Consider the following 26,986-nt stretch of genomic DNA (forward strand, 5'->3'; position numbering starts at 1 on the left):
CCCTCGCCAAAAGAGCAGACACTTCGTAAATTTAGTGTCGAACTACAGAAGCAACAAGGTGGCAGTGATATTACACGGTGTTGTAGTTATTATGTGATGACCAGTGTTATTACACGGTGTTGTGGTTATTATGGGATGACCAGTGTTATTACATGGCGTTGTGGTTATTATGGGATGACCAGTGCTGGAGCAAAATTAATGGTCAGCTGGGGGGGAAGAGGAAACAGGTGCTGGAGCAGCGATCTTCATTTTTAAGAATCCTTTGAGAAGGCCCATTAGAACCCACTATAACTCACTAGAAGCCACTAGCACATTTTATGGGTCTATGGAGATCCCTGTCTTTAGCCAGAGATGGTTTAATTGCGGTGTTAGGAGAGCAAATGTCTGGAGACAACTTCTTACAGTGCTGTAGATTCGTCACAACTATACCCACTATGGCCTAAGGCTATGCCCATAGGCTCGTGACCAAGGTTGACAAGACCATTTATGCTTGTATGTTTCACGGATCACTGTCCTTTTATAAGCATACCATTACAAGCCACTGAACTGATCTTTCATAAGCAAACCATTACAAGCCACTGAACTGATCTTTCATAAGCAAACCATTACAATATACACCTGTCATTTAGAATATGTATTTAGTATATACACCTGTCATTTAGTATATGTATTTAGTATCCATCCCTGTACTACATGTCCTTAACCCTAATTTAAGTGTAACCTTGCTCCTAAGGTGTAAGACATGTGGTAGGCCTTCATCTGTCTTGCCATGTAATAAAGCAATTTTTTAAAAGGCTTTAATCGATAATTAATTACATCGTTTTTAAGGACCCTGTATATAAAACGAGGCCAACACTTCCATCATACTAAATTTGCAACTCCTACAAAACTAACTCAGCGTTACATGTGGGTATGATGATGTATAGTACTGGAGCAACCCCAACATGTTTGAAATACAGAAACCACCTCAGTTAAGCTTGTGTGATCAAGCACATCAGCGGAGAAGCAGAGACAAACACTGTTGGTTGAGGTACATGAACGCATGGTGTGCACCCATCAACACTGACCTGCAGCTCCACCTGCTGGTAGGCAGCAGAACTTACACTGCAAAAAAAAAAAAGAACCCAGAGCTATTTACCTTGACAACAAAACCATGAATCCTTATCCAATCCAGGTCACGACATCTAGTCTTCCTCCCCTTCCTCTTCCTCCTCTTCCTCCTGATGTGGAAAGACAAAGCTGTGGCGTTACTGGTTCATGTGATTGGCAGGGTAGGTCTGGCACACACACTGATAAAATAGTTCAAGTTCACTAAGGAGGCCAAAACCTGAAGTATAAGGAATGGAATTGAGTTCAGGGACAAAACAAAAAAAAAGTTGGGTAGCAGGTACCATTCTGGTGGAATGAGAGAAAAGTAAGAGCTTAGCTGTCGCCCCAAATAGCAGCTGGCCCAGGAACGAGTCGGGCCCAGATTTGACCCAGAACTGGACCAGACTTGGCTCGGGTCAGAACTGGTGAAGCAGCATTGGGCCAGATCCATTCTAGAGAGAGTTGTTATATGGGGCTAAAGGTATGTTGGTAAAGTTATTTTTGTCAAGCTAAGGTTAGACATACAGTCTGTTAAAGATGTTTGGGGACATAGACGCGTGGTATGTGGATGAGGGCTCTGATGTGCTTCAAACATGAATGTTAACCCTTTTTTGTTTGTTTGAAACTGTATTTTTTTCCGGATTTGTATTCTTTGTAGTCGTCCTCTGTCCTTTCCTCTTTTTCCCTGATGCATTTGATAAGAGGGTGGATTAAAAGTAAAAAATCTTCATCTTCACAGGACAGGGGTCATCATAGGAGACAAACATCAAGGAAAATGGTGTTCATTATAAACACACAGATATCACAACCATGCTACTGGTGCAGTTTGCAATCTGCCTTCAACCAAACAACAAAAGTGTCAGTGGGAAACTCATGACAATGTGACCTCATGCTAACTTCATGGCATTGCTATCCAGCTCTATATGTTTTGAAATGCGATAAAGCGGGCTATGAAAACTCAACTGACTGATGTGAATGTAAATATCAGGGTGGGGACGACACACGTTGCTGATCGCAGGAATGAAGAGAGCTGGACGTTGACAAATCAAGAGCAGGCAATTTCAAGAACAGGCTAATTCCAGCAGCCAAATAAAGAGCGGTGTGGCTTCATAAGGAAGTGGCATAAGTCTTACTGAGAAGCCCTTCTTGAAAGCAAGATTTTTCTGTTATCCTTCGTCTTTAACAAGCATGTGGCTAAACAAGCACAAAGATTATACTCTTTTCTTCATTTCTGAAGTGTGCAGGGGGAAAGAATGATTTCTGATTTCCAAACTGGTCAGAAACTATGTCCCGCATAAAACCCATACGCCAAGAGTGATAAGTTCTCCTCCCCAGTCATCTGCACAATGGACTCTTTATCAATCAGGCCAAAACAAAGACGCCCAGGCCGACAAGCTGCCCTTGAATAGTCTCTCTCCTAGTGAATATTCAAGGTTGAAGCACAGGGGGCCTTCACGGATGCTTCTGGAAAAACAAAAAAAAAACCTGTCCATATCTTCATGGCAAACCAAGAAATACTGAAGAAAATAGTCACTGGAGTGGTTTAGGTGAGTGGAATGTCGAGCCTGAACCTGCCCCCTAAGTCATGTCACCCTACAACTCTAAACAGCCTCTGTGTGGAAGGGGAAGGTGGGTGGGACTCAGACGAGCAGTCAATCGCAGAGTCGCTAATGTTAGCCACGAGTCGCTAATGTTAGCCACGACAGCCCAGCTGTTCCTGACTGTCTTGCTGTGACTCAATGGGGTCGAATGCTTGGAACATGATTCAGCCACTCAACCGACACCCATAGACAGCATAGAGGCTAGAGCAAGGGGCCTCCAGCCTCTCTTATCACTTATCTGAGGGTTGACTGTTATCACCCTCAGAACCGCTCTCAGTTAGCCACATGGAGGCTAGTTCCTCCAGATACGGTTGTCACTCTCAAAGGTAGAATGCATTAGCCATTCGGATGCCACTCAAAAACAAACAGGAGGTGTTTTTACAAGTCAATGGACACAATAATAAGGACAAAAATAAAGAACATCTGAGGTGGTAACATGTACTGGGTAAATCCAACACAGGGTACATTTCCACACCCACACAAGGATCTCAGTTAGCTCTAAGGAAAGACAAATCCACAGTTGCAGCAAGATCATGCATACACAACACCAGGAATTCTACACGGATCATCCAACCCATGACTGCAAAGCATGCATGCAGTGAACTCCCACGCTAGTAATGGAGATCATATACCTCTGTCGCCTGGGCCTCGTCTTCATCCTAAGATCGAGGGGAACGCAGTGATTGAATTGAAAGTTCAGAATTGACAAGAGGGACATGGGTATCTCAAAACTGGCCAACTGTGCAGACTGCTATCTCTATGGAGATAAGGAGTGTGTGTCTGTCTGTCTGTGTGTGTGTGTGTGTGTGTATGTCTGTGTGAGTGAGAGTGTCAGTCTAGGTGTATTTGTGCGGTAAAAAGATATACTTTACATCTACATGTATTTATTTTGCACATAGTTTTAATGGTTTAATGATTTTCGGTGTGTCTTATAGAACAGATGTGTGTACACCCTATCAGTATGTGTGTACTATTGGGCTTAAACTCATTCATTTGGAGTAATAAGCATGATGCTCTAGCAGTTAAACTACAGAAACACCTATGTTAATTTACCATCTATCTTGATCTCATGCTGACTAACAGGCTGGCAAAATCCCACCAGGACAAGGGTGTGTGTGTGTGTGTGTGTGTGTGTGTGTGTGTGTGTGTGTGTGTGTGTGTCATGCCGCACACGCCATCCAGTTCCTCTACAAGATGAACACCACCCCATGCAGCACGTAGAAAGAGAGGAAGAGAAAGATAAAAGGGGTGAAAGAGTGTAAGGGGGGAAGAGGGAGAAGGAGGGGGAATGCTGTGTGGTTTGTTTGTGTCTGAAAAAGAAATAGGTTCACCAATTAAGGGGAAGGCGAAAACAAGAGGGAGAGTTTGTGTGTCTGTGTGTGCGTGTATGTGTGCATGTGTCTGTGTGTGTGTTTCAATGTTTAATGGAGACCAATGAGAGTGTATGAGAGAGCTTGAGGATAGGATGGGTATGTGTGCCCAGATACAGTGGTTGTGTGTGTGTGTTTGTGTGTGTGCGCGCGCCCATATACAGTGGTTGTGTCTGTGTGTGTTTGTGTGTGTGTGCCCATATACAGTGGCTGTGTGTGTGTGTGTGTGTGGGTGGGGGTGGTGCCCATGTACAATGGCTGTGTGTGTGTGCCCATAAACAGTGGCTGTGTATATGTGTGTGTGTGTGTGTGTGTGTGGTGTGTGTGTGCCCATATACAGTGGCTGTGTGCATGTGTGTGTGTGTGTGATTGTGTGTGGTGTGTGTGTGCCCATATACAGTGGCTGTGTGCATGTGTGTGTGTGTGTGATTGTGTGTGTGTGTGTGTGTGTGCCCATATACAGTGGCTGTGTGTGTGTGTGTGTGTGTGTGTGTGTGTGTGTGTGTGTGTGTGTGTGTGTGTGTGTGTGTGTGTGTGTGTGTGTGTGTGTGTGTGGGTGCCCATATACAGTGGCTTGCAAAAGTATTCAGTACCCCTGAAAGTCATCACCATTTTCACAATTACAAAAGATCACATATTTTCCCAATCAGTATTATTATTGTGAACACGTATGCTTCAGTATATAGGCAATATATAAGTTATTTGTCTGCTAACAATTAAAATAAAGTAATTAAAAGCTGAAATATGCTACTTTCAAACCCTTGTGCTTTTGAATAGCACATTAGGGCAGATTATCCACCAATAGTACAGAGGTCCCCAGTATTTCACCATACCTGTTTATAATTAAGTCCTACCTATGAGTGGTTAAAGTAGAGATCTCCTTCTGGGTATAAAAATCACTCAAAATCACTCTGTCTATCGAGCCCCAATGGATCCATAATAAGAAAGTGGAAGTTGCATCACCCCACCCAGATGCTTTGCAGAAAAGGTTGTCCCCAAAACCACAGTCAAGTCCTTACCCTGAACAATATACAGAGTTTAGTGGCTGGAATTGGGGTGCCTGTGTAGGGCTTCATACTTATAAGAGCTATATTGGGTGCCTGTGTAGGGGTTCATACGTATAAGAGCTATATTGGGGTGCCTGTGTAGGGGTTCATACGTATAAGAGCTATATTGGGTGCCTGTGTAGGGGTTCATACGTATAAGAGCTATATTGGGTGCCTGTGTAGGGGTTCATACGTATAAGAGCTATATTGGGTGCCTGTGTAGGGGTTCATACTTATAAGAGCTATATTGGGTGCCTGTGTAGGGGTTCATACTTATAAGAGCTATATTGGGTGCCTGTGTAGGGGTTCATACGTATAAGAGCTATATTGGGTGCCTGTGTAGGGCTCCATACTTATAAGAGCTATCCATAAAACATGGACTCTCTCTGAGGGGGGGCGAAAGAAGCCATTGTTTTTCAAGATCCACATTAAAGCATATATGGTTGTTGCTTAAGATATGGGAAAAGGTTTTTATGGTCATATGAGACCAAAATAGAGCTTTTGGCCAATCCTCCAACACTACATTTGGCGAAAATCTAACACTAAAACACCATCCCAATCGCGAAATATGGCGAGGTAACATCATGCTGTGGGGATATTTCTCATCTGCAGAACTCAGAAATGGAAATTGATTCTACACAATATCACAATATCTGTTGTGAAACTACGGCTTGGGAGAGGGATAACCTACCAGTAGGACACTTACCCAGAGAACAAGGCTAAAGCAACACTAGAGAGGCTCAAAAACAGTAAAGTGAATATTCTAGAATGGCTCAGTCAAAGCCCTGATCAAAAATTCTACTGAGAATCTCAGGTACGCCAGTCCAACACCGCCATCCCCTCAACCTAGATGATCTGTATACATTTCACGAACAAGAATGGAAGAAAAACACTTCAGAATACTGGTACTGTCTCTTTTCAAAAGAATGAACGCTGTTATGACACCAAAGGAGGTCTCCTCTATGTATTCATGTATAGTGGTTCAATTCTTATGCAAGCAGAATATTTTGGTTTTTAGTTCATTTTAGCAGACAAGCATTTGATTTAGCTTTTAAACTACAGCAGGGGTTCATAATGAAAACAAATGATTGGTAAAATATGTGTAAGTAAGTTTGGTGAAAGCAAACAGAGCTGAATTGACTTTAGCAAGCCACTGCATATACACGTGTCCTGTGGATGTGTGTGGGGGCCACTGCATATACACGTGTCCTGTGGATGTGTGTGGGGGCCACTGCATATACACGTGTCCTGTGGATGTGTGTGGGGGCCACTGCATATACACGTGTCCTGTGGATGTGTGTAGGGGAAGAAAATGAGGACCTGAGAGAATAAAGACAATCAAAGCTACCTCATTGACAGAACCTTCTTGCTCCTGCAACAAAGGGGAGAGATGGGGGTGGAGATGGAGATGGGGGTGGAGATGGAGATGGGGGTGGAGGTGGAGATGGGGGTGGAGATGGAGATGGAGATGGAGATGGCAGCGAAAATGAGGTGGAGAAAGGAGAGAAGAATGGATGAAGAGATGGAAGAGGTGACTAGATAACTAAAGCAAACCAGCCCGAGCAGGCAGTGGGACAAGGAAGACCTGCTTTAGGAGCGCGAGTCTGACTCTCTTGAGGCTAGAGCCTTTTCTTAGTCTCTTGAGGAGCGATACATGTGTCTGGATGCTCTGCTGTAACTCGCCTTCCTAACAGTCAGTGTCAATGTATGTGTAGTAAGTCAGATATACCTGACCACCATTTCCCTTTGTAGTGAGTGTGTCTGTACACAGTACGGTACACAGTAACGTAAAGCACTCAATGCAGAAACCGTATAGATATCTGCAGCTCTGTCACTATGTAATAGTTTATGTAACTGTGTCATTAAATACAAATGTAAATAGTAATAGTAAATAGTAGAGTAATAGTGTAGTGTCATTACTCCGATTTGCTGGCTATCTGCAACATGAGATGTTTGTTTAAACCAAACGGCCACTCGAGAAAGTGACACAGCGTATGTATGCACGTTTTCAGCCAGAGTATATAGCTGTGTGTAAGGCCATGGTGGCAATGTTAAGTACCTAACCTCTTTCACTGACTCAGTGTTCGGGCTAGAAATAATATATGATACCCACACTATCATAAAAGTCGTTCGAAACCAAAGTTTTTTAGAAGATGCCTTCACTCGATAGTCATGCCTTGTGAGACACCTGTCTATTACGGCAACGAGGCAACAAGGCAGCAACCTTCTGTTTCGAACGGACCCTCAGTGTTTGGGCTAAAAATAAGGGGTCGGCCATTTTGAGTGAGGGCATTTGGGTGGATGCCAAGGAAGCTAATACACGGCAAGCATAGGGTCAAGAGGGGAAGCATAGGGGCAAGAGAGGCACAATCAAAAGCACAACAGAGCAGCAGGTAGAGAAATTGTATGGATGGGTGGCAAATATGAAAAAGGAATGAAAGAATAATAACAATAAACAAAAAACAAACATGGTGTCAATCTACCTCAAGCTGCCGGAGCTCTTCTTCATCCTAGAAGGGATAACAGACTGAGTGTCACTGGTTTGGTAGAAGGGTGGGAAACAAAAGCAAAAGATAGAAAGAGACGGAGGGAAGGAGAGCGAGAAAGAGAGAGAGAGAGAGAGAGAGTGAAGGAGAGAGCTTGAGAGAAGGAAATAGGGAGAGATCAATGAAGAGTGTGATGTAGAGTGTGTGAGAGATAGAGGCATGCTTTTGGAAGAGAGTGTTTTTTTTAAATGGAGTCTACAGCCATGTTTCAGGCTGGCAGGAAGCAGCTACTGAGGAGAGAGATGAGGAAGAGGATGTTAAAAAAACGAAGAGGGGGGCAGAGTAGGGGGGGGGGGGTTGTAAAAGAACACAGACTTGAGAATGAGAGAACGACGGCAGATCACAAGGCAGGAAAAGAAAAGCAACAACAAAAACAACAAGAACAACAACAACAACACCGCCCATCCTTCACCGCCTTGGCAAATGCCTTCTCTGATCTCGGCAAAGCACACCCACACAGCCTAGGACTAAGGGGGAGGGGGGGGAGCAGGGGGTCGTGAGCCGGGTTACCTCGGACATCAAATCCTCTTCAACCTGTAAAAAAGCAAGAGGACAGAAGGACAGAGGGGCAGAGAGGGGGGTTCAGTGGCATGGTCGACAGGTGGCCATAGAGGTACATAAGGGAAGAGAGAGTTAGCAAGGTGGAAGATAGCCTATATGTAGATAACTATCTGGAAGTTTTTTTTAAGTGATCAGTTAAACTCATTCATATGTTATGTTCTTTAGAAACTGGTTCTTTGATGACTATCTCTTCTCTATGTAGATGTACAGTGTGTACAATGATGTCATGCTTGTACTTTCAAACATTTGTGTTTAGATGGGAATATGGTTGAGGTTGATGGTTTTGTATTCTTTCTGAAACAGAGTGGATTGGCTGGAATGCAATCTGTTAATGGCATACCGTAATTTCCGGACTATAAGCCGCTACTTTTTTCCCATGCTTTGAACCTCGCGGCTTAAACAATGACGCGGCTAATTTATGGATTATGATACCTGTGACTGTATAAGGTGGCTTTGTGTTTACGGTGGCTTTGTGGAGCTAGGATGCTATCATGGATGCAGCCGCATGGATGCTTAGCTTCACGCGATTTCTCAGTATCTCTCAATAACTTAACTAATGTCAAAATAACCAGTCTACCGGCGTAGACAGAACACAACTCAAAACACTTTAGAAAATAAAAGTTTACTACAATACAAATCCAGTCTTTTCAAGTTCTTTAGCTCACTGGTTTCAAACTAGCGTCTTTCTTCTATCTCTCTGTCTTCAATCTAACGTTCTAGCTTCTGATTGACTCTTGCAACTGTGCTCTCTTAAAGCAACAGTGCACTTATCGTAACTGGCAAAACTAATAATATGCATCACTATTGTATTACTTTTGATATTCATTTTAGCCTGTGTAAAGTTTATTTGTACCGGTAGGCACCTGCGGCTTATAGACATGTGCGGCTTATTTATGTTAAAAATAATTATTTTTGAAAAATTCAGTGGGTGAGGCTTATATTCAGGTGCGCTCAATAGTCCGGAAATTACGGTAGATTTCCTTGATTGACTGAACAGACTGACTTTGCCATAGGATTTCATTTTAAGACTTGTCTTGGCTTTTAGATCTTGAAAAGGGCCAATAAAATATCTGATCTCAGACATTGTCTGAGAAAAAATGTGGTATTTTAAGTCAGTAGGGTTTGAGTCAATGTATAGGAGTATCCCAATTAATCAAAATGTATCCAAGTGGGTCACAAACTCCACCTGCAGAAATTGGAACAGTAGCAGTAGTCACTGGGCCTACAAAATGAAAGCGCACAGGTCACTATAACAGAGAAAGGTGGGGGAGGTTAGCTGTCTCTGTGGAATACTAATAGCAGCCAAAATCACAGGGATGCACAGAACACTCAAAATACACAACAAAAAAATCAAAACAAATCCAATTAAATCCAATTAAATGTAACGTGTAACTTAGACTTTTCACAGACACAGTAACTACACTAGCAAGAGAGGATGAGAGGTTTAAGGTCTACAGCTACACGGAACACACTCCAAGAGTCAAATCTACCTCGGACATCGGCTGATCGTCTTCACCCTAAAACAATGGGTAGTGATGATTAGCATTTAGCTCGAAGCGTAGCCGCTCTATTCTTTTAGCATTCTTTCTTTACCGAGGCTATCCGGGGGGGGGGGGGGGGGGGGGGGGAAGTGACAAACATGATAGTGTATCTAACCCTTTCTGGCGTCATCATATCTTATCAGGTCAGGTCAAGAAGCGAAATTATGTCAGTGTGTCATGCATGTTAGAACTACAACTAATACATAATGTCTATAGTAGCACAGTACATGTACAGTATATAGGGATTGTAAAGAATAGGACGCTCAGTTAACCGCCACCAAATGCAGCTTGATGCAAAAAGAGTTTAACTCTGAATATTTCAACAACAGCGCCCCTGGGATCTAAAAACCACCTCGCTCATAGCGCTTTTGCCTCTTTCTGCAGCATTTATTGCCTTTATTTTATGATATTTTATTTTATTGTATCGTCAACTGCCATTTCAATATATCTTGAAACATTTCTTCAATTCTCTCTCAATCTTTTCAGAGCGGTTGGCCTTAGGATACAGTGCTCTGTTAAAAAAAATTAAAAACAACAATACAGTTTTGAGGTACATCTTTCCATGGACCTTCATCTATTAGAAAACCATAAGGTGCCTAGTAGTTCTATTGATAAAACATCAGTTTGGCTTTATCTTGCATTGAAAGCCACAATAAGGCAGCTGAGCAGAAGGCAGTGGCCAAGCAAGCAAGGCACTGGGTTGGTACACTCCTCATATTGCCAGAGGGTGAAGGATGCTTCAGGACAGTAGCGCACACACACACACACACCACACACACACACACACACACACACACACACACACACACTGACACACACACACACAGCTGGGCATAAGCGTGTGGAGGCATGTGCAGGCATGTGGGGCAAGACATAGTCCACCAGGAGTAGTGTGCCTGGATTAAAAACACCTTCCATACTGTGTGACCTATGACCTTAGAGGGCATGTTTGAGCAGAGGCGGTGTTGGGGATTTTGAAATGAACAATTTGAAATGAATGTGGGCCAGTGCTGGTGGTCAGACGGGCTGATAGGTGGCTTCTGCTGCTGGCATATTCAATCCAGATCTTCCAAGTGCAAACCAGAGGCGCTGTTGTTACACACAGTTAAAGCTGCACTACGTCATGTTTGTAACACACAGTTAAAGCTGCACTACGTCATGTTTGTAACACACAGTTCAAGCTGCACTACGACATGTTTGTTACACACAGTTAAAGCTGCACTAGGTCATGTTTGTAACACACAGTTAAGGCTGCACTACGTCATGTTCGTAACACACAGTTAAAGCTGCACTACGTCATGTTTGTAACACACAGTTAAGGCTGCACTACGTCATGTTTGTAACACACAGTTAAGGCTGCACTACGTCATGTTTGTAACACACAGTTAAAGCTGCACTACGTCATGTTTCCTGTAACAACTTTCTATGTCCGTTATGTCTTGCAAGTGTGGCAACGGTTAGTCATACTCATCCAATACAGCAAACCGTGTATAAAGACCCCAGATTGCCTAACTCTGCTTTGCTTAAACACCACTGGCAACCCATTATAATGTCAAAAATCACATATCAGATTTTGCGACTATAGTGCACAGGCCACCGATTAGGCTTTTGCTTTTGAAAAAAGCTTTAAAATACAAGGCATTAGCAGGTTAGAAAAATAGGACTTGCTTCAAAAAATCCTCATGTACGACAAATATCAACATTTATATGGGGTTTCTTTTCACATTTACCATTTAAAATGGGTTTCTTTGAGGATTTAAACAATTACACACTGTAGCTTTAATGCCACTCCAAAAGCTGTGGAGGAAGGAAAACACTGTCTTTAGTCTCACCTTTTCATCTTCGCCTTCTCCCTCACCCTCCTATAGACAAAACAGACGGTTGGCTCAAGTCATTACTCATTATTGTCACCGGTCTATCATTGTTCATCATTTGTATTCCTCATCAAATCTCTTTTTTTGTTTGCCAAAAATGATGCACTAATCTTTATGTCTTTATGTTTTCTATACATTTATATGCATAGAAATATGTCAACCACTAAATTGTTGAGATGTTATAAATGGTACAAAACAAATGTAAACACCAAACATGGGATGCATGTTCTTTACAAGAAGAGATTTACCTGGGGTTCCTCCACTTCTCCTCTTTTCTAACGAAAAGAAGAACACAGGAGAGTTGAATTAGACACAGCAGGGGATGGCTCATCAATCACAACTTTTAACTAAAAAGGAGGACCTTTAGAAACTCCTCTCGAAGTGTATCTACCGCATGACATCACTCACGGGTCAAACAAACTATCACTACACACAAACAAACTACACAACTACCACAGAGAGCAGTGTGACAGACACTTCAGTGAGACCAACAGAGGCAGTATCATCCACAGGTCAACACGAGGCTGCAAACAGGAACACTGGTGAGGATGGAGTTAGGAGGAGGTGGGACATTTTATGGGAGCGGACCAGGGTAGAAGGTTAACAACATGGGTGACAACAATCAAACAGTTCTACTTCTGGTAGAGACGAGCCTCAACACATCAGGACATGGAGAAGGAAGGGGGTGGGAAGCCACTAGTCTAACGTCCACGATGCAGTGGAGAGGGGGGGGGGGGGGGGGCAGCACACAAACCTTCAGGACAAGACTGAAAACGGGAAAAAACCAAGATAATCAACATGGAATGTGCGATGAGAGGACTTAGAGGAATTAAAAGGGAGAGATGACATGTAAAGGAGAAGAGTGAAGGAAAGGAAAGGAGGGAGTGGAGTGGAGTGGAGTGGAGGGGCAAGCCCGGGAGGGAGGGACAGAACACAAGAAACACCAAGGAGGCTTGAATGGTTGGGACCAATTACACTCTCGTCTTCCGCTGCCTCCTCCTCTACTTCCTCCTTCTCTTCCTCTTCCTCCTCCTCTTCCTCTTCGGGGGCAGCTTCTGTTGTCTCCTGCTCAGCCTCTTCTGCCTGGGCCTCCTCCTCGACCTCCTCCTCCTCCTCCTCCTCTTCAGCTGTGTCCCCCTGCAGGGCAGCCTCCTCTGACTCTACAGGAGCCGCTGCCTCCTCCTCCGTGACCTGCTCCTCCTCTGCATGCACATCTCCATTGCACTCCTCCGATGGCGCTCCTCTTATCTAGAGGAGGTGGGCCACGGCGCAATACCCCCACGCAAGGAGAAAGAAGTAGAGGAGGGAGAGGAGAGAAATAGATTCAAACGTCAGAATAAATATGAGCATGGATGTTGTGTGTGTGTGTGTGTGTGTGTGTGTGTGTGAGGAGGGATGGATGGAGTGATGATGCTAGTGGGAGGTGGAAAAAGGAGGAGAGTTGGGGAGAGAAAGGCGATGAGCACAAACAGCAGGCCAGGAGACAGGATCAGAGACTCTTCTGAGAGGTGAGAGAGGTTGGGGGAAAAAGAAAGCATAAAGCACTTTATTTAATGTCTGTGTGTGTGTGTGTGTGTGTGTGTCTGTGTGTTTGTGTGTGTGTGTACAGTGTGCAGGTATCTGTGTGCATGTGTGTGTGTGTGTGTGTGTGTGTGTGTCAGTCTTTCTGTCTGTCACACATCAGACAGCTGAGGAGCACACACTGGAAATACCCCATTACTAATATGATCTTCAGCCATGGAACTGGAGCAGTGGAAGGAGACTATTCTGAGAACAGGTACCCCAGCGAGCACATCTCCTCTCTGTGTGACAAACACATCTCCTCTCTGTGTGACAAACACACTGGTTCTGAGAAATAAACTCTACTGGAGAACCATCATCCAACACACACGGCAGCCCAGACTGGAGAGAGACCTCTGTGCTCACAGCATTCCATTCTCTGTGCTACTGATGTCATTTAAAATATGTATGCATGACGTTTTATCTGTATGAAAAAAAAACCGTACGGTTTGATAAAAGCATCTAGTTTACATTTAAACCTCTTGAAACACAGGAATTATAGCATGCCTCAACAGCTGTACACCTACACCACAGACATGCTAACAAAACATTTATTCTATTGTCACACACACCCATTCATATCACACCACCACAGTTAAACGCTCTATGTCAAACATGTAAAAAAAACACATGCAGAAACTATTAGGCAACAAACAAACAGATAAACACACAAACAAAAACTGCACCCATCACGGCAGAACACAGAATACCGGAGCAGGATAGTTAACTGAAGGAGGGGAAAAAAACACCACACGTGTCTCTGGGATCAAGCAAGACTGGACAGAGAAAGAGAAAAGGATGATAAACGAGTCAGGGAATTACTGTCGAGTCATCATCGAGGGGTTCTCCAGCGTCTGTTCCGTTCTGGAGAACAGGCGTTTGTGGCGCCTGTTGAGCTTCCTGTGCCAAGAGATGTGTCGAGTTTAATGGATTAAAGCAGACGGATTCAGGAGGACACAATGGATTTTGTTAGAAAATATCCAAACACTTGCTATATCGAATTAGATTATTATCAGATTAGAAATATACTTTTAGCCTCCTAACTGTTCATTTAATTCCCTGATTACACTGCCCAGTTAAAGATGGGGTCTGTGATACTAATCCAATATTCCTGCTAAATTCAGCGAATAGCTCCTGAATCATGGTCCTCTACCTGTCTGTTCTGTGTGTTCTCAAAACAATGGCGGTGTTCGTACAGAGTCCTGGCTCTGTGAGGCGTATACTAATGAAACATGCACAGTGGCTCGGGCGAAGCCGTAAACGATTCCAGCCAATTGACATGTTGCTTCAGGAGCACAGAAGGGAGGAGCCCAAATCTTAACAAACTTTCGCCAGAATCGTGAACTGTGCCTTTAATACAGGCCTATTTTACAGTCACTATCTGTACTAAATCTAGGTCAGGCCCTATCCACAAATGCAAAACATTTCCCTAAAACCTTCCACCGTGTGCAAATGTGTTCAGGAAGGAAGGATGTCATCAGTTCAGCAATTAGAGAGAGGTGTCCAGAAGCACATGAGACACATTGTACATTGTGTCTTTAGTGTAGAAAACATTGTTAGCGCATGTAATACAAACACTATCATACATAACTGTTTTTATGTTAGCGTACAAAAGCCTTAAATGTCAAAGAAAAATAGTTATGACCGTAGACATTTAAATTACTTTACATTTAAATATATAAGCATGCGTTGCTATGCTATGCTGCGAATTCCATCCTTGGAAAAGCAAAAAATCCAATAGGTTTCTTTCATTGTCATTGTAGACCAAATAGTTAACTCAACTCACTGGATGGCCTTTGGAAAAGACTTTTCAGGCCGCAGTTCTAGGTTCTTCTTTCCCACCACATCATTACTCTACAGTTAACCCCTGGCTGACCTGTTGGTTCCCATAAAACAACTAAACTACCACTGCAGTCCAATTAGCTTTGACCAAACTCAGACTAGTTTCTTTGTGAGTTTGCAAATCAGAACGAAGAAAAACTAACATTTGATCAGTGAATCATTTAGACTATCAAACAGCCGGTAGGATGTCAATTCAGCAGAAAATAACAAAATGACATCAGTGACACTGTAAGAAAATATCATCTCAACCTTAAAGCCTTCTGGAGGGGGAATCCCCAGGAAGGTGTAGACATCGTTGTCTTCCTTGGCATCGAAAAACGTCTCGTAGTCCTGTAAAATTGAAAAATATTCATATAAATCCCTTCTCTGATTGAGTCACCAATCCTAAATCATCTATGACGATGATGATTTAAAAAAGAGAGGGACTAATAAGAATCACAATGGATTTTTCTTCCTTCAAATAAGACAGCAATGAAATTTCTTGAATGCATTGTATCTGTATATCTATATACTGTATGTGGCCCTAATTTGCACTGAAACTACTCATTAGAATCCTCAATAGAGATGCATCAATACCGATGTTTTCAGCCTGAGTACGAGTATGAGTATGTACATTCGTGTACTTGCAGACACAGAGTACAATACCAGTACTTAATAATTTGCCTATGCCGGTGTTCTATCAATTTCTCTTACCAGACTGTTTCCACAAGGGCAAGTCTGATAGGGCAGCAACACATGACAGAACGCCACCTGACCACAGCTTTGAGTTTAATATAATGTTGCCATGAAGTGATATTGGTGCGTGGTGTCTGAGAATGTTTATGAGTACGAGTATATGAGCACAGTATCGGGTTGATACCCGATACTGAGGTCTGTACCGGTGCATCCCTCATCATTAAAGATATCCTAACTTAGATAAGATCGGAGGCCTGAGGTGGGACATAGCCACCAGTCAAAGGCACCAGTTTAGGAACAGCTTCTGTAATGGGAAGGTGGAATTTTTCCGACCTTAAGACCCTTGAACTTACATTAAGATGAGACAAACACTTGTGGATATGTTTTTTCTGTTATAAGGCCTCAGATTCTTTCCAGATTCTGCCTGTGTGCTGTGTGTGTGTGTGTGTGTGTGTGTGTGTGTGTTGCGTGTGTGTGTGTGTGTGTGTGCTGTGCGCTCACCCCGCAGTAGCTCTCTTCGTTAAAGATCTGTGGAGGAAGAGGAATGCCGTTTGCGGGCTTCTTCTCTCCAGGCACGTTCTCCCTCATCCACATGCGGTTGTCTTCGCTGCAGGCGATGTCCAGCTGTGTGAAGTCGATCTTGAGAGCTTCAAGAAAGCCCAACACATCCTGCTGCTTCTTCTTGATCTGGGAGCATAACAGGTGTGTCCATTACGGCCCATGGAAACGCAAAATACTAAATGTTAGGATACTTAATGGCAACTATACAAGATTAAATGGAATCATTTGAATGTCTTCCATCGCACATATACAGAGATATATTTTAATTAACTAACATGAACTTTGACTAAAACATAAGATTACGTTTATAAAACAAATATCAAACAACCTCAGCTTATAACCTATTCATATTGTTAAATATAATGCTTTTGGTGGACTGTCATAATTACTTTTGTTTGGGGTATTATTATTATTGTTATTATTTTTATTTGTATTACTATTATTATTATTATTATTATTATTGAAGTACATACACAGTTGGAAGATATTGAATTCAAAACAAAATCAGCGTTAGAGCTGGTGTTATTTACTTAATAAAGTATGTCCTCGAAGTTTTTTTTTGTAAGGGATTGCTGTTGCAGGTTTGGAATGACAGCGACACTGCCGAGATATATAAGGAAACTGGCAGAGTGGCTTCTTGGCTACACGTCTGACCCACAAATTAGTGGCTCAGCCTTCTACTGACAAAGAAAGGTTTCGATGTGCCCTATTTTCTTCAGATTAGGCTGCGTTCCAATGTTCAACGTTTGCCAAACTTACCGAAGTCTATCTTCATGCACATTCCTGCCTCTTGTCCAAATGAAATAAAAAAATAAGGTAAATAAAAGTTGCACACAAGTCATGCGTTTGCTTACCGCTGTCGATCCTGAAGAGGAGGCTAGGAATACTTTAATAACCATCTTGATGTTAGACTGTGATTTGTGAAGAGCTAACTAAAGTTCTCTTAGAAGACACAGCCTGTAGCCTTCACTCTCGTTAACCGAAACGCACAGGGCATAGACTACCCTGTAAGCATCAACCACACCAACGAGGCTATTTTTGTCCCCGCGCACATCTCTGTGGGATTGGTGGGTTTGGTTCAGGGGTTCGCTGTTGACCAAGTGATTGGAACCTTCAGCTGTCTGTTGACTTTGGGGACACCAGGTTAGTCTGCAACTACGTAGCTCATTATGCTTATAAGGACCGAAATAGCCACCAGTGGTCGTGAGTGAACAAAGACGTCGAGTTCGTCAAGTGTTAAGTTGCAACGATGTAGCACTATGCCTAATGTAACATATGTTCTAAGTCACCACCAACACGTTTCAGTGTTATAGCTACATAGAACATTACTTTCCGCTTCCTTAATAACTAGCTTACTGAGGAAATTCAACCAGGCTTGTTTCAGATAAGTTTGTTTCGCGACATGACGATTACCGCCAACTACATTTCCCATGTTGCCTTTACAAGAACGCGATTCTGTTGCTATGGTTACCAAACCATAGCATAGAATTTAGGTTAACCAAAAACTAATCTTTCCGCTATGTTGCTAAAACAGCGTTGACCAGGTGAAAGTATATCATAGATAACTTTACGTTGTATATCGATAGCTGTGTTGTTTAAAACATTGCATATTGTTGGTTAAAGTAGCTACGGTCATTCATTATGCGTTAAATCTGTAACGTTATAGACTACTGATTAATAAAGCAAGCTAGCCAGCTAAGTAAAGTTGGAAAAGGTCAGCTGCAGTTAGATATCTGAAAACCGTTAATTTGGCTTTCATTTTGAGTGGGTTTGGTCAAATTCCTGTATTTCCATCTGGTGGCTAACTTAAATCATTAATAAAACATGCACTTTTTTTTAAAGATGTCTTTTCAACAATTGGATGATGCTGGTAGTCAAGGATGTGCACTCTCCTACAGTAGGTCTTGCACGCCTTCGGATGAATCCACCTCATCCAACAAGAGAAGAAATTGTAGTGCTGATAGCAGCCGAGGGAGTTCTCAAGCATCCTACTCTCAGTCTGACTTCGAAGATAAAAAAAAACCATCTGTGCTCGAGAAATCCCACGCCTCACTAATAAAGAAATCTCCCAAGAAAACGAAAGGTTATTACAAAGGTATTGAGGCCTCTTCTATATAGAAAAGGGCTTGGGACAGTTTATCTAGGGTCAGATATAGGCTACTATTTTATGAAGAATAATTTCATTGAATTCATAATTCACTGTTCAAGTGAAAATACATGTGGTTGTTTAAAAAATAATAATACCTTCATGTGCCCTTATCAACCAAACAGTTGGACATTTTGACAATGTATCCTAAGGTTGTAATGTTGAATTTAGCCTACTTGTTGTGCTAATCCCTCAACATTCTTTCCTAGATCTCCATGGTCACGCTATTACGCCTCACTTTTCCCATTTTATCCTGTTAGGTCAAAAGAGGTCTGGTGTGCAGTATCCACATCAAAAGAGGAACCTCAGACCTGGCCGGAAAGCCCCCTTTTCCCCCCCGATCAAGCCCCTGGATGGCGTCTGCCAGCGCATCGCCTCGGCCCGCGAACACCGCATCAAGAACCTGAGCAACCAGGTGTGGGAGCTGCAGCAGCAGCTAAACGGCGCTTCGCAGGAGAACCGGCTGCTGCGTCGCGTGCAGAACCGCCACACAGCGGCGCTGCAGCAGTTCCAGGACTCCCAGAGCGGCTTGCCACAGGTACGTCCCTTATTCATACCCGTGTCTGTGCACAATAGTGGGCAGCGTTAGCATAGGGGGGTTAATTGGAAGGGGGGGGGGGGGGGTTAGGCCTGGGAATTGGATGGTTTGAGCTCAGCAAGTCCTGGTTGTGCAGGATGAACTGTGTTTGAACAAGACGCTGAACCAACCTGCGAACGCTCCCAGTGGCAGAGAGCAGTATACTGTACACCTCTGCCATTGCTAGCTAGATGTGAGGCATTCGGTGCACTTTGAATACACTTTGTTGCAGAAAAATTGTATCTCAGAGCACTTCTCAGTCATTCATTTGAGACACGAAGTGACCTAGGTATGAGCTGACACTTTAATGAACCTGGCCCTGGTCTGGTGAGGAGTTGGTAGACAGGTGCCAGATCTGGGCTGGGTCCAGTGCCGGCTCAGTGGCCGTTTTGGCATGTGCACAGCTTGTCACAATCAGTTTCCATGTCTCCTTGTCTTGATTCCATGTCATGAATCCATATCTTCATTCCATGTCTCCTTGTCTTGATTCCATGTCATGATTCCATGTCTCCATGCCCACGTCTCTCCACCGTGGCTGGTCAGATTCTGCTGAAGCACGGGAACGAGGTGCAAGCCCTTCAGGGGCTTCTGCGGAAGGTGAGGGCCCAGAGGAACAGCCTGGGGCACCGCCTCACCTCCATGGAGGATCACCTGCAGGAGACGTCCGAGGAGCTGCACAAGCTGCAGCAGCTGTGCCGACGGCGCGGCCTAGGGCAGAGGGAGGAGCTGGCACAGAAGCTCAGCAAACTCAGCCTGGACCAGGAGCTCAAGAACAACAGGATAAAGGTGAGGAGGGGACTGGTAGTGATGCTGCACAGTGTGTGTGTGTGTGTGTGTGTGTGTGTGTGTGTGTGTTTGTGTGTGTGTGTGTGTGTGTGTGTGTGTGTGTGTGTGTGTGTGTGTGTGTGTGTGTGTGTGCTGAGAGCGTGTGACGTTCGTGTGTGTGTATATGTGTGTGTGCTGAGAGCGTGTGGCGTTCGTGATATACCAATTACTCCTGACCACAGGTGATCCTTGGACAGACCCAGCTCAGTCAGATGAGGGACTGGGCCACTCCAGAATCAGTTGTTGTTTGGGATGAATCAGTTGTTGTTTGGGACGAATCTGTTGTTGTTTGGGAGGAATCAGTTGTTGTTTGGAACGAATCTGTTGTTGTTTGGGACGAATCAGTTGTTGTTTGGGAGGAATCAGTTGTTGTTTGGGACGAATCAGTTGTTGTTTGGGATGCTACCTTTACAAGCCTCAAGGCCCAATGACTTGGGCCAATTACAATAACATCACCAGGTTTCTTTTTACACACATTGACTTGGCACTATTTGAGAGCACTAATAAAACATACATTTGCGTGTGTGTGTGGTCAGTCTGGACCTTGAGCTCAAGAACTAGAGGCCAGTTGGGAAGAAAAAGTTGTATATATATGTATATTGTATGTGAATTGTGTTTGTAAATGTCTTTCTGTAGCTCAGTAGTAGATGTTAGTAGTGGGATTGCGTTCATGGGTCTATTGGATTATATATGTTATGTGATGGAGATGGTTGAGTAAGTGCCTTTAGGTATTGATTATATAATGTTGTTTGATGTTATGCTCCTCTGTTCTGTTCCTAATGTAGAAAATCTTCTGATTGCCTTTAAAATCACTGATTTTCTCAAGTGATCAGACAGTTTCAAAACAGTCATACAATAGCCTTGTCAATAAAGGTCAATGTTGTAAAGTGTTGTTCACTAAAAAATGATTGGAAGATTGAATCACAGATATTGATCTTTGCATAAATCTTGCTGTCTGTATTTCAGAATCTGGAGAGGAACCTTTATCTGAGTAATGCATCCTTCAATCGCCACTTGAGCACAGAGATAAGAAAAACTGTGGAGGCTCGAGATTTGTCCAAGTTACTCCAAGAACAGATCGACCTGCTGACCCAAAAGATCAAAGTTGGTGTTTACAATGAATTCTGACTCACAAAATGTCCGCAAACATGTAAGTCAAATAGTTGTTGACCTACACTTTGGGATTGGAAGATACAGTCCTCAGTTCTGGCAAAAGGTTGTTGATGTTTGAGCTCAACATCCAATCAAATTACACCCCTCCAAATTACACTGTGTTGATTGGCTGGAATAGTGCATGGCTCGGTCTGAGCCACTCTGTCTGTTTCCCATCTACAGAGCCAGGACTGTGTACCAACACCTGAGTTTTTTTGAGTGAAACGTCGGCACTTAAAAACAGACAGAAATGTCATGTTTCAGCTCACAAAAGCATATGATTAACACACACACAGACTCGATTTAAGTCAGAGTTTCACATTTCACATCACACACACAGAACGGAGAGCCAGAGGGCCATGAGGAGCAATTAGCTGAATGTGACAGAAAGTGTATTGCATTAGGATTGTGGACTGTGCCTTTAACTCTGAGTGCTGGAATTAACTGCTGAACACATGTTCTGGTTCTCTTCTCTTCTCTGTGCAATCATAAAAAACAGGAAAGGGAGCGGGAGTTGGAGATTCACAATATCTACTCACATCGATTCCCAAAGGCAAAGAAAGGTACTGCATATACCTCTGTTCTTTAGCATGAGGAAGCAAATAGACCTCTTTTAGTCTGTTTCCACATGACCTTAAAATGGGACAATGGACCAAAACGAAATAGTCTACCTTAGCTTTGGAAGGTCAGGGTATTAAGCCTAAGTTGTTTTTTTCCTGGTTGAAAGTCACTGATTTTGACCTTTATGACTTTGAGATAGCAAAACTATTTGTTTTCTTTTCTTCCTCCAATAGAAGGAAAAAAATATATTGATATGACTGTGTACTGTGATCCCAGTTGCTGATGTGTACTGGTGAACTTGTCCCTCTTATCTTAGGAACAAAAGAGACCAAATCCATACAGACTGAGGGCTTATCACCTCTGCCTTTGGAAGCTCCTGCCTGTAAGCTAAAGATCGAGTATGAGAGTGAGGAGCATCTAGGGAATGAACTGGATAAGCAAAGAAGCAACAGGAACAGGGTACACAACTTAGCTTTACACAGAATGGGGTCAAAGTTCACAACTCTGCATTAGTGCTGACCACGAACTGGCTTGGATGGAAGGGGATCAGAGCCAGATTTGTTCCACCACCAGATGTGTGGGAATAGAATTAAGAATTTAGAATAATTCAAGAATTCCACTAGGAATTCCGCGGGGTCAAAACACATTGATGCTTGATGGATGATACTGTCAGTGTTACATGGTACATTCAGCTGGCACATTCAGCTATTATGATCCAAACATTGAGTTAAATTGAGCTTTACATGTGTGTTAAGGTGTTTGATACACTGCTGTACTGTGTGTGAACTTTGAATGTTTGATTCAGGTTTTTGATAACATATGACATAGATAGAGCACAGCGTGAGATTAAGAATTTACATCTGTTCAGCAGTGATGGTAATATTTCTTTATTTGTTACATGGTAAAAATACAAATAGTTGGCTTTTCGAGAATGTTAAATGCTTAAATGGTTTTAATGTGCCTTAGATATTTAATTCATTCAGCCAATACGAGGTTTATGACAAAGTCATCAGTTGTCTAGTTATTCTGCCTTAATCCATGATCTGAGGATCGATTGTTTGAGTCTATAGATATTTAGTTGAGGGGAAATCGCGGGTTTTCTCTCTCTGTCTTGTGTGATTGTCGAGTAAAGACCATTATGTTTGATGAAGAAAACTCTGAATGACTTTGTGGTTATTTCTCACTAGTTCAGAGGTACAACATCAGAAGAAAATGCAAGAAAAAAATTGCAATTTGAAAAAAACATTTTGGGACAGAAGTGAGCCGCCGCTGCATCTGTATTGATTGTGTGAATGACTTTGTTCTCAGGAACGCTGTGCCATTGATTTCAGCAAGTCAGAGAAAGATCAAAAGGGTACGACTGAAAGCCTTACAGAGGACAATGAGTCAGGCGATGGTACAGCCGTTGATGCTGGTATGTCATGGAATGTGCTGTTAATTCAATAAACTCTAACCAAATCACTCTAATGCAATATGCAGCGTGCCAGCTGACAGTGCTGCTGTTAGTGGAAAAAGCTTCATTTGAAAATGTTCATCCGCTTATAACAAATAAAGAAACATAGCTTGATTTGTGTAATAATTTAATGGATTAGGCTATGTACTATAGCAGCATAAATCATTTTACTCGATTATAACAAGATAGCATAAAAGATTTTATAGAATATACTTTCTTGACAAAACATTTTTACATAAAGTACATTGGTGTTTTCAACTTTCAACTGTGATCACAAACATTAAATAAATGGGAACAAGATCCTTATCATTATTGGGTCATTATTATCATACATATTTTGCCTATTTGTCCTTCTATGCAGTCACTCAGAGTGCAGAGGCAGGCAGCATTGAGGATCAGCAGCAGGCCAAGGGTGATGATGATGATGATGATGATGAGGAGGAGGAGACTAACGAGACCACCAGTCTACCGTGGGACGCCGACAACGACCTGACCAGCCCTAGCCAGGCCGAGACGAGCCTGGACCTGGACGACCTGTTGGACGCCAACTGCCTTTCCGCCAACAAGCAGACCACTCCCCGCATCCGGCGCCACTACACCTTCAAAGAGACCATCCAGAACCTGCACAGGGGTCGGCCAGCCTACGGGGCTCTGGGCCAGGGGCTCCAGAAGGGTTCCCGGGCCCCGGCCCAGACGGCCAACCACGACGGGGACAGTGCTTACGAGCCCTCTTTCCTGTCTGTGCCGGCTGGAAGAGTGCGCCTGGCGAAGGACACGCAGCACGGGGAGGACCCACGCAGCCGCAAGAGCAGCCTGATGAGGGAGCTGTTCGGCCAGGCAGACGCGGCAGAGCCCAAGGCCGACAGGAGGGCCCACGCCAAGGAGCCGCCCGCCACGAGCTCGGACTTGGACCGCACGTCCGCCTACGTCCTGGGAGACACGGTGCCTCATATCAGAGACGGGTTCATCATATTCGACTGAGATTATAACTGCCAATTATTTTTGCCAAGCTTTCATAATAAAATATATGTTTTCAGAGACACATTACCTGAGCCTTGTTATTTTTTCCCATTTGTTTATAATAATAATAGTATAACTAACAAAAGCACGACAATGTGTTTACAAGTGTTTGAAAATGGTTTAAAAAATTAACTATTTGTATTGATGAATAGAAGTTAGAAGCAGCTAGAGTTAGCGCCTGGCAGGTGGCATAACATGGAGGAGTTATTTGGGGTTTGAGGACACTTTGATGTTATGAAACTCCATAGTGCCACAAGCCCTTGCAGACATCACAGAATTTGAATATTTGATTACACAAACCAGGAAAAATCACTGCAGACCCCTCACACCCCGGACACAACCTATTCAAACTCCTCCCCTCTGGTAGACGCTACAGATCACTGTTCGCCAAAACCTCCAGACACAAAAACTCTTTCTTCCCCCTCGCCGTCTCACTACTGAACAGTTAACCCACTGTAGCATATAGTATATTTATCTCTGCACTTCTTGCACTCTCCACTTCTTCTTTGCACTATTGTTGTGTAACAATTCACAGCTACTGTACATAGCCATCCCGCCTTGTATATACTTTCTTAAACTTCTTAGACCATTGCACTGTTGCACTGTTTGTTTTGTATTGTGTTGTAATGTATATTTTGTGTAAGCACACTGAGAGCCACTTTACCAAGTAAAATTCCTTGTTTGTGCAAACTTACTTGGCCAATAAAACCTGATTCTGATAGACACTTTTGACACTTTTATTTGTTGTCATAGCTCGCACCATATATTCAATCATTATTGTACAAGGGAAAGTCAATTTACAATGCTAAAAATGGAAGCAATAATGAAATTAAGGGTTGTTTGAAATTCAACGTTTCAAGAAAGCATGAAGTAATCTAGAGACATTTCTCCTTCTCCATAATCATAAACATCAAAAAGAGTTTTTAAAAGAACAGAAAAAAAAAGGCATGAAGCGGATGTGAATTACCACAAACCATAACGCTGTCAGAGTTGTCATGTTTTTTCACTGTGTGTTATGAAACACACCCACTGAGTCATTTGTCAAAGTATACTATGTGATAGCAGCCTAGAACAAGTTGTAGCATAACCTTATGAGCACTAATGTTCATTTGAAAAAGCCTGTCTTTGCAAGATGTTTTGGAAGTTGGCATGCTGGAATACTTTGACATACCTTGTAAAATCTTCTGGATTTGGCATACATCATAGCACTTAACAATGCACAAAACTGACCTGTATTTGTCTCTCTGATGTGTTATATGTCTTGTGTTTTTATAGTGTAAATATGTATATATATATGTTCAATCTATATTTTTATTGTTTTTGTGTCTGAGAGCTGCTACCTCAATTTCGTTGTACTTGTGCAATGACAAATAAATATATTCTATACATAGAGCCTGCAGCAACAGGGCATTAATGCAGAGGAAGTGGCCAGCCTAGATCTGTGAACTAGAGCTGAGCTGAGGTTAGGTTGGTCAGGTATCTTACAATACCACAGTCATACACAAAATAGAATAAGAGTATGCAATGTTGTGCGATGTCTGCATGAGGTGCCTCTATAGTTCAGAATGGACACTGTTCACTGGACCAAGTGCAAATCACTTGTTGGGAAAAGAGAGGGCTGTAAAAAAAACAGGATAGGGCACAGCCTTTGATGCCAACATGTTGTGCAAGTCTCCGTAGCAAAATATGATGATCTACACTACAGTGTCCAAAGCAGCACTAAGGTCTAGAAGAACTTAGTCATTTTGAACTTTAACTATGGCCGTTTCAGTGCTGTGTTGGGCTCTAAAGCCAGATTGGAGTCCATTGAGTCTGGGCAGTGTACCATGAGGCGAGTCCTATCTGTTTTCTTATTCTCTTTTTCAGTGGTGCAACAGTGTCAAGGGTTGAGCAAAGCACACTTGTGACACCATCTGTTGGTGGGTCGATTTGAGGTGGGGATGTGCTTACGCCACTTTCAGTGCCAGGAGTAGGAGCTGAGGCGGCTGGTAGTTTTGATGTGAATTTTGTTGTAGTTTGTAGTTGTCATATAAACCACGGCTGTAGAGGGGGGTTAATTCTGATTTTGCGATACTCTTTGAATGCAGGTTACCATGTCTGTCACTACATGGGATAGCACAAGGTTGGTCATCACTGAGGTACCACCGATGAAAAGAGTCTTGATTGCCATCTCTTGCTGTGGAGAGAAGGCAAATTGGCCAGCCAACAGTCAGAAAAAGAATAATAAATGCTTTATTTAGTGTATCACAGTTTTCCGAATAGTGCTTGTAGTGTGACATCACATTGAACACATGTTCAACACATCCAACACTTGACCTCAAGAGAAGGCTACAAGGAAGATAAAGGAGGAAGTTGTGCACTTCACATGAAGTTTTCATCAAAGACGGAGATGTCAATGGCTGTGCTCACTCTAATCTCATGTAAGTATCATTTAATTTTTCTTAATGTGAATGTATAAAGTCAAATGAATATCTGAATCTTATAAAGATACTTTTAGAGTTGTTTGAAATACAGCCGTTGCAAATTATGTAATACTTTTTCAGAGATTTTTTCTCAATTTTACCGTACAGGCAAATAAAAAATATCTATTACCACAAATAGTATAAAATCCCTTTTTAACTCTTATTGGAGATTAGAAGTTTCAATGAATGATATTCATATTTTAAATTTGCCTTTAACTGGGTTCAATCTGACAGTTGCTGTGCAGAGATCAATGGTTCCATCCACACATTCTAAGAATCTAGTACTCCTTTTCTCTTTTTCCATTTTCCGTTAAGGTGCTCTGCATGAAGTTGAATAAAGTAATATCAAAATACAGTCTGCTATGCTGTACCAGGTTCAAATATGTGACAAAAATATATTTCATGCAGACATTTAATGTTTAATCATTCTACAAGAATAGTCAATATACTAATCCGAAAAACTGGCATAATGAAATCAAGACTGGGTTATCTGAACAAAGTTCAAGTTCAAGATTTCAAGAAGG

At 42.6% G+C, this 26,986-nt stretch overlaps 2 protein-coding genes across 17 annotated transcripts in view; one reads left to right on the forward strand and one right to left on the reverse strand.

The window, feature by feature from the left end:
- sh3bgr (SH3 domain binding glutamate-rich protein) overlaps positions 1-17,286 on the reverse strand; it is an 18,508-nt gene extending 1,222 nt beyond the window's left edge. The window contains exons 1-11 of one of the 15 annotated variants that reach the window (XM_042708744.1): positions 17,121-17,285; positions 16,207-16,392; positions 15,280-15,360; positions 12,604-12,876; positions 11,877-11,903; positions 11,587-11,616; positions 9,704-9,730; positions 8,163-8,186; positions 7,590-7,616; positions 3,323-3,349; positions 1,139-1,220 (exon numbers count right to left, since the gene is read on the reverse strand). In XM_042708744.1, coding sequence (XP_042564678.1) covers positions 1,185-1,220; positions 3,323-3,349; positions 7,590-7,616; positions 8,163-8,186; positions 9,704-9,730; positions 11,587-11,616; positions 11,877-11,903; positions 12,604-12,876; positions 15,280-15,360; positions 16,207-16,392; positions 17,121-17,165 — 783 coding nt within the window. In that variant the 5' untranslated portion in view covers positions 17,166-17,285 and the 3' untranslated portion in view covers positions 1,139-1,184. The other 14 variants (XM_042708745.1, XM_042708747.1, XM_042708746.1 and 11 more) reach the window with 14 other exon arrangements.
- Positions 17,287-17,322: 36 nt separating this feature from the next.
- Positions 17,323-24,020, forward strand: LOC105909661 (lebercilin LCA5 like). Of its 2 annotated transcripts, XM_031573918.1 has the most exons (9): positions 17,323-17,409; positions 18,109-18,361; positions 18,673-18,950; positions 19,533-19,775; positions 20,781-20,918; positions 21,466-21,529; positions 21,844-21,986; positions 22,836-22,941; positions 23,342-24,020. In XM_031573918.1, exons 2-9 carry the CDS (start codon positions 18,109-18,111, stop codon positions 23,959-23,961), a joined length of 1,845 nt encoding a protein of 614 aa, XP_031429778.1. In that variant the 5' UTR covers positions 17,323-17,409; the 3' UTR covers positions 23,962-24,020. The 2 variants fall into 2 exon arrangements, with proteins under 2 accessions (XP_031429778.1, XP_031429777.1); XM_031573917.2 differs by lacking the exon at positions 17,323-17,409 and having other exon boundaries at positions 17,797-18,361.
- The last annotated feature ends 2,966 nt before the right edge of the window (positions 24,021-26,986 follow it).

This window comes from Clupea harengus, chromosome 9 (assembly GCF_900700415.2).
Source record: "Clupea harengus chromosome 9, Ch_v2.0.2, whole genome shotgun sequence".
Lineage (NCBI taxonomy): Eukaryota > Metazoa > Chordata > Actinopteri > Clupeiformes > Clupeidae > Clupea > Clupea harengus.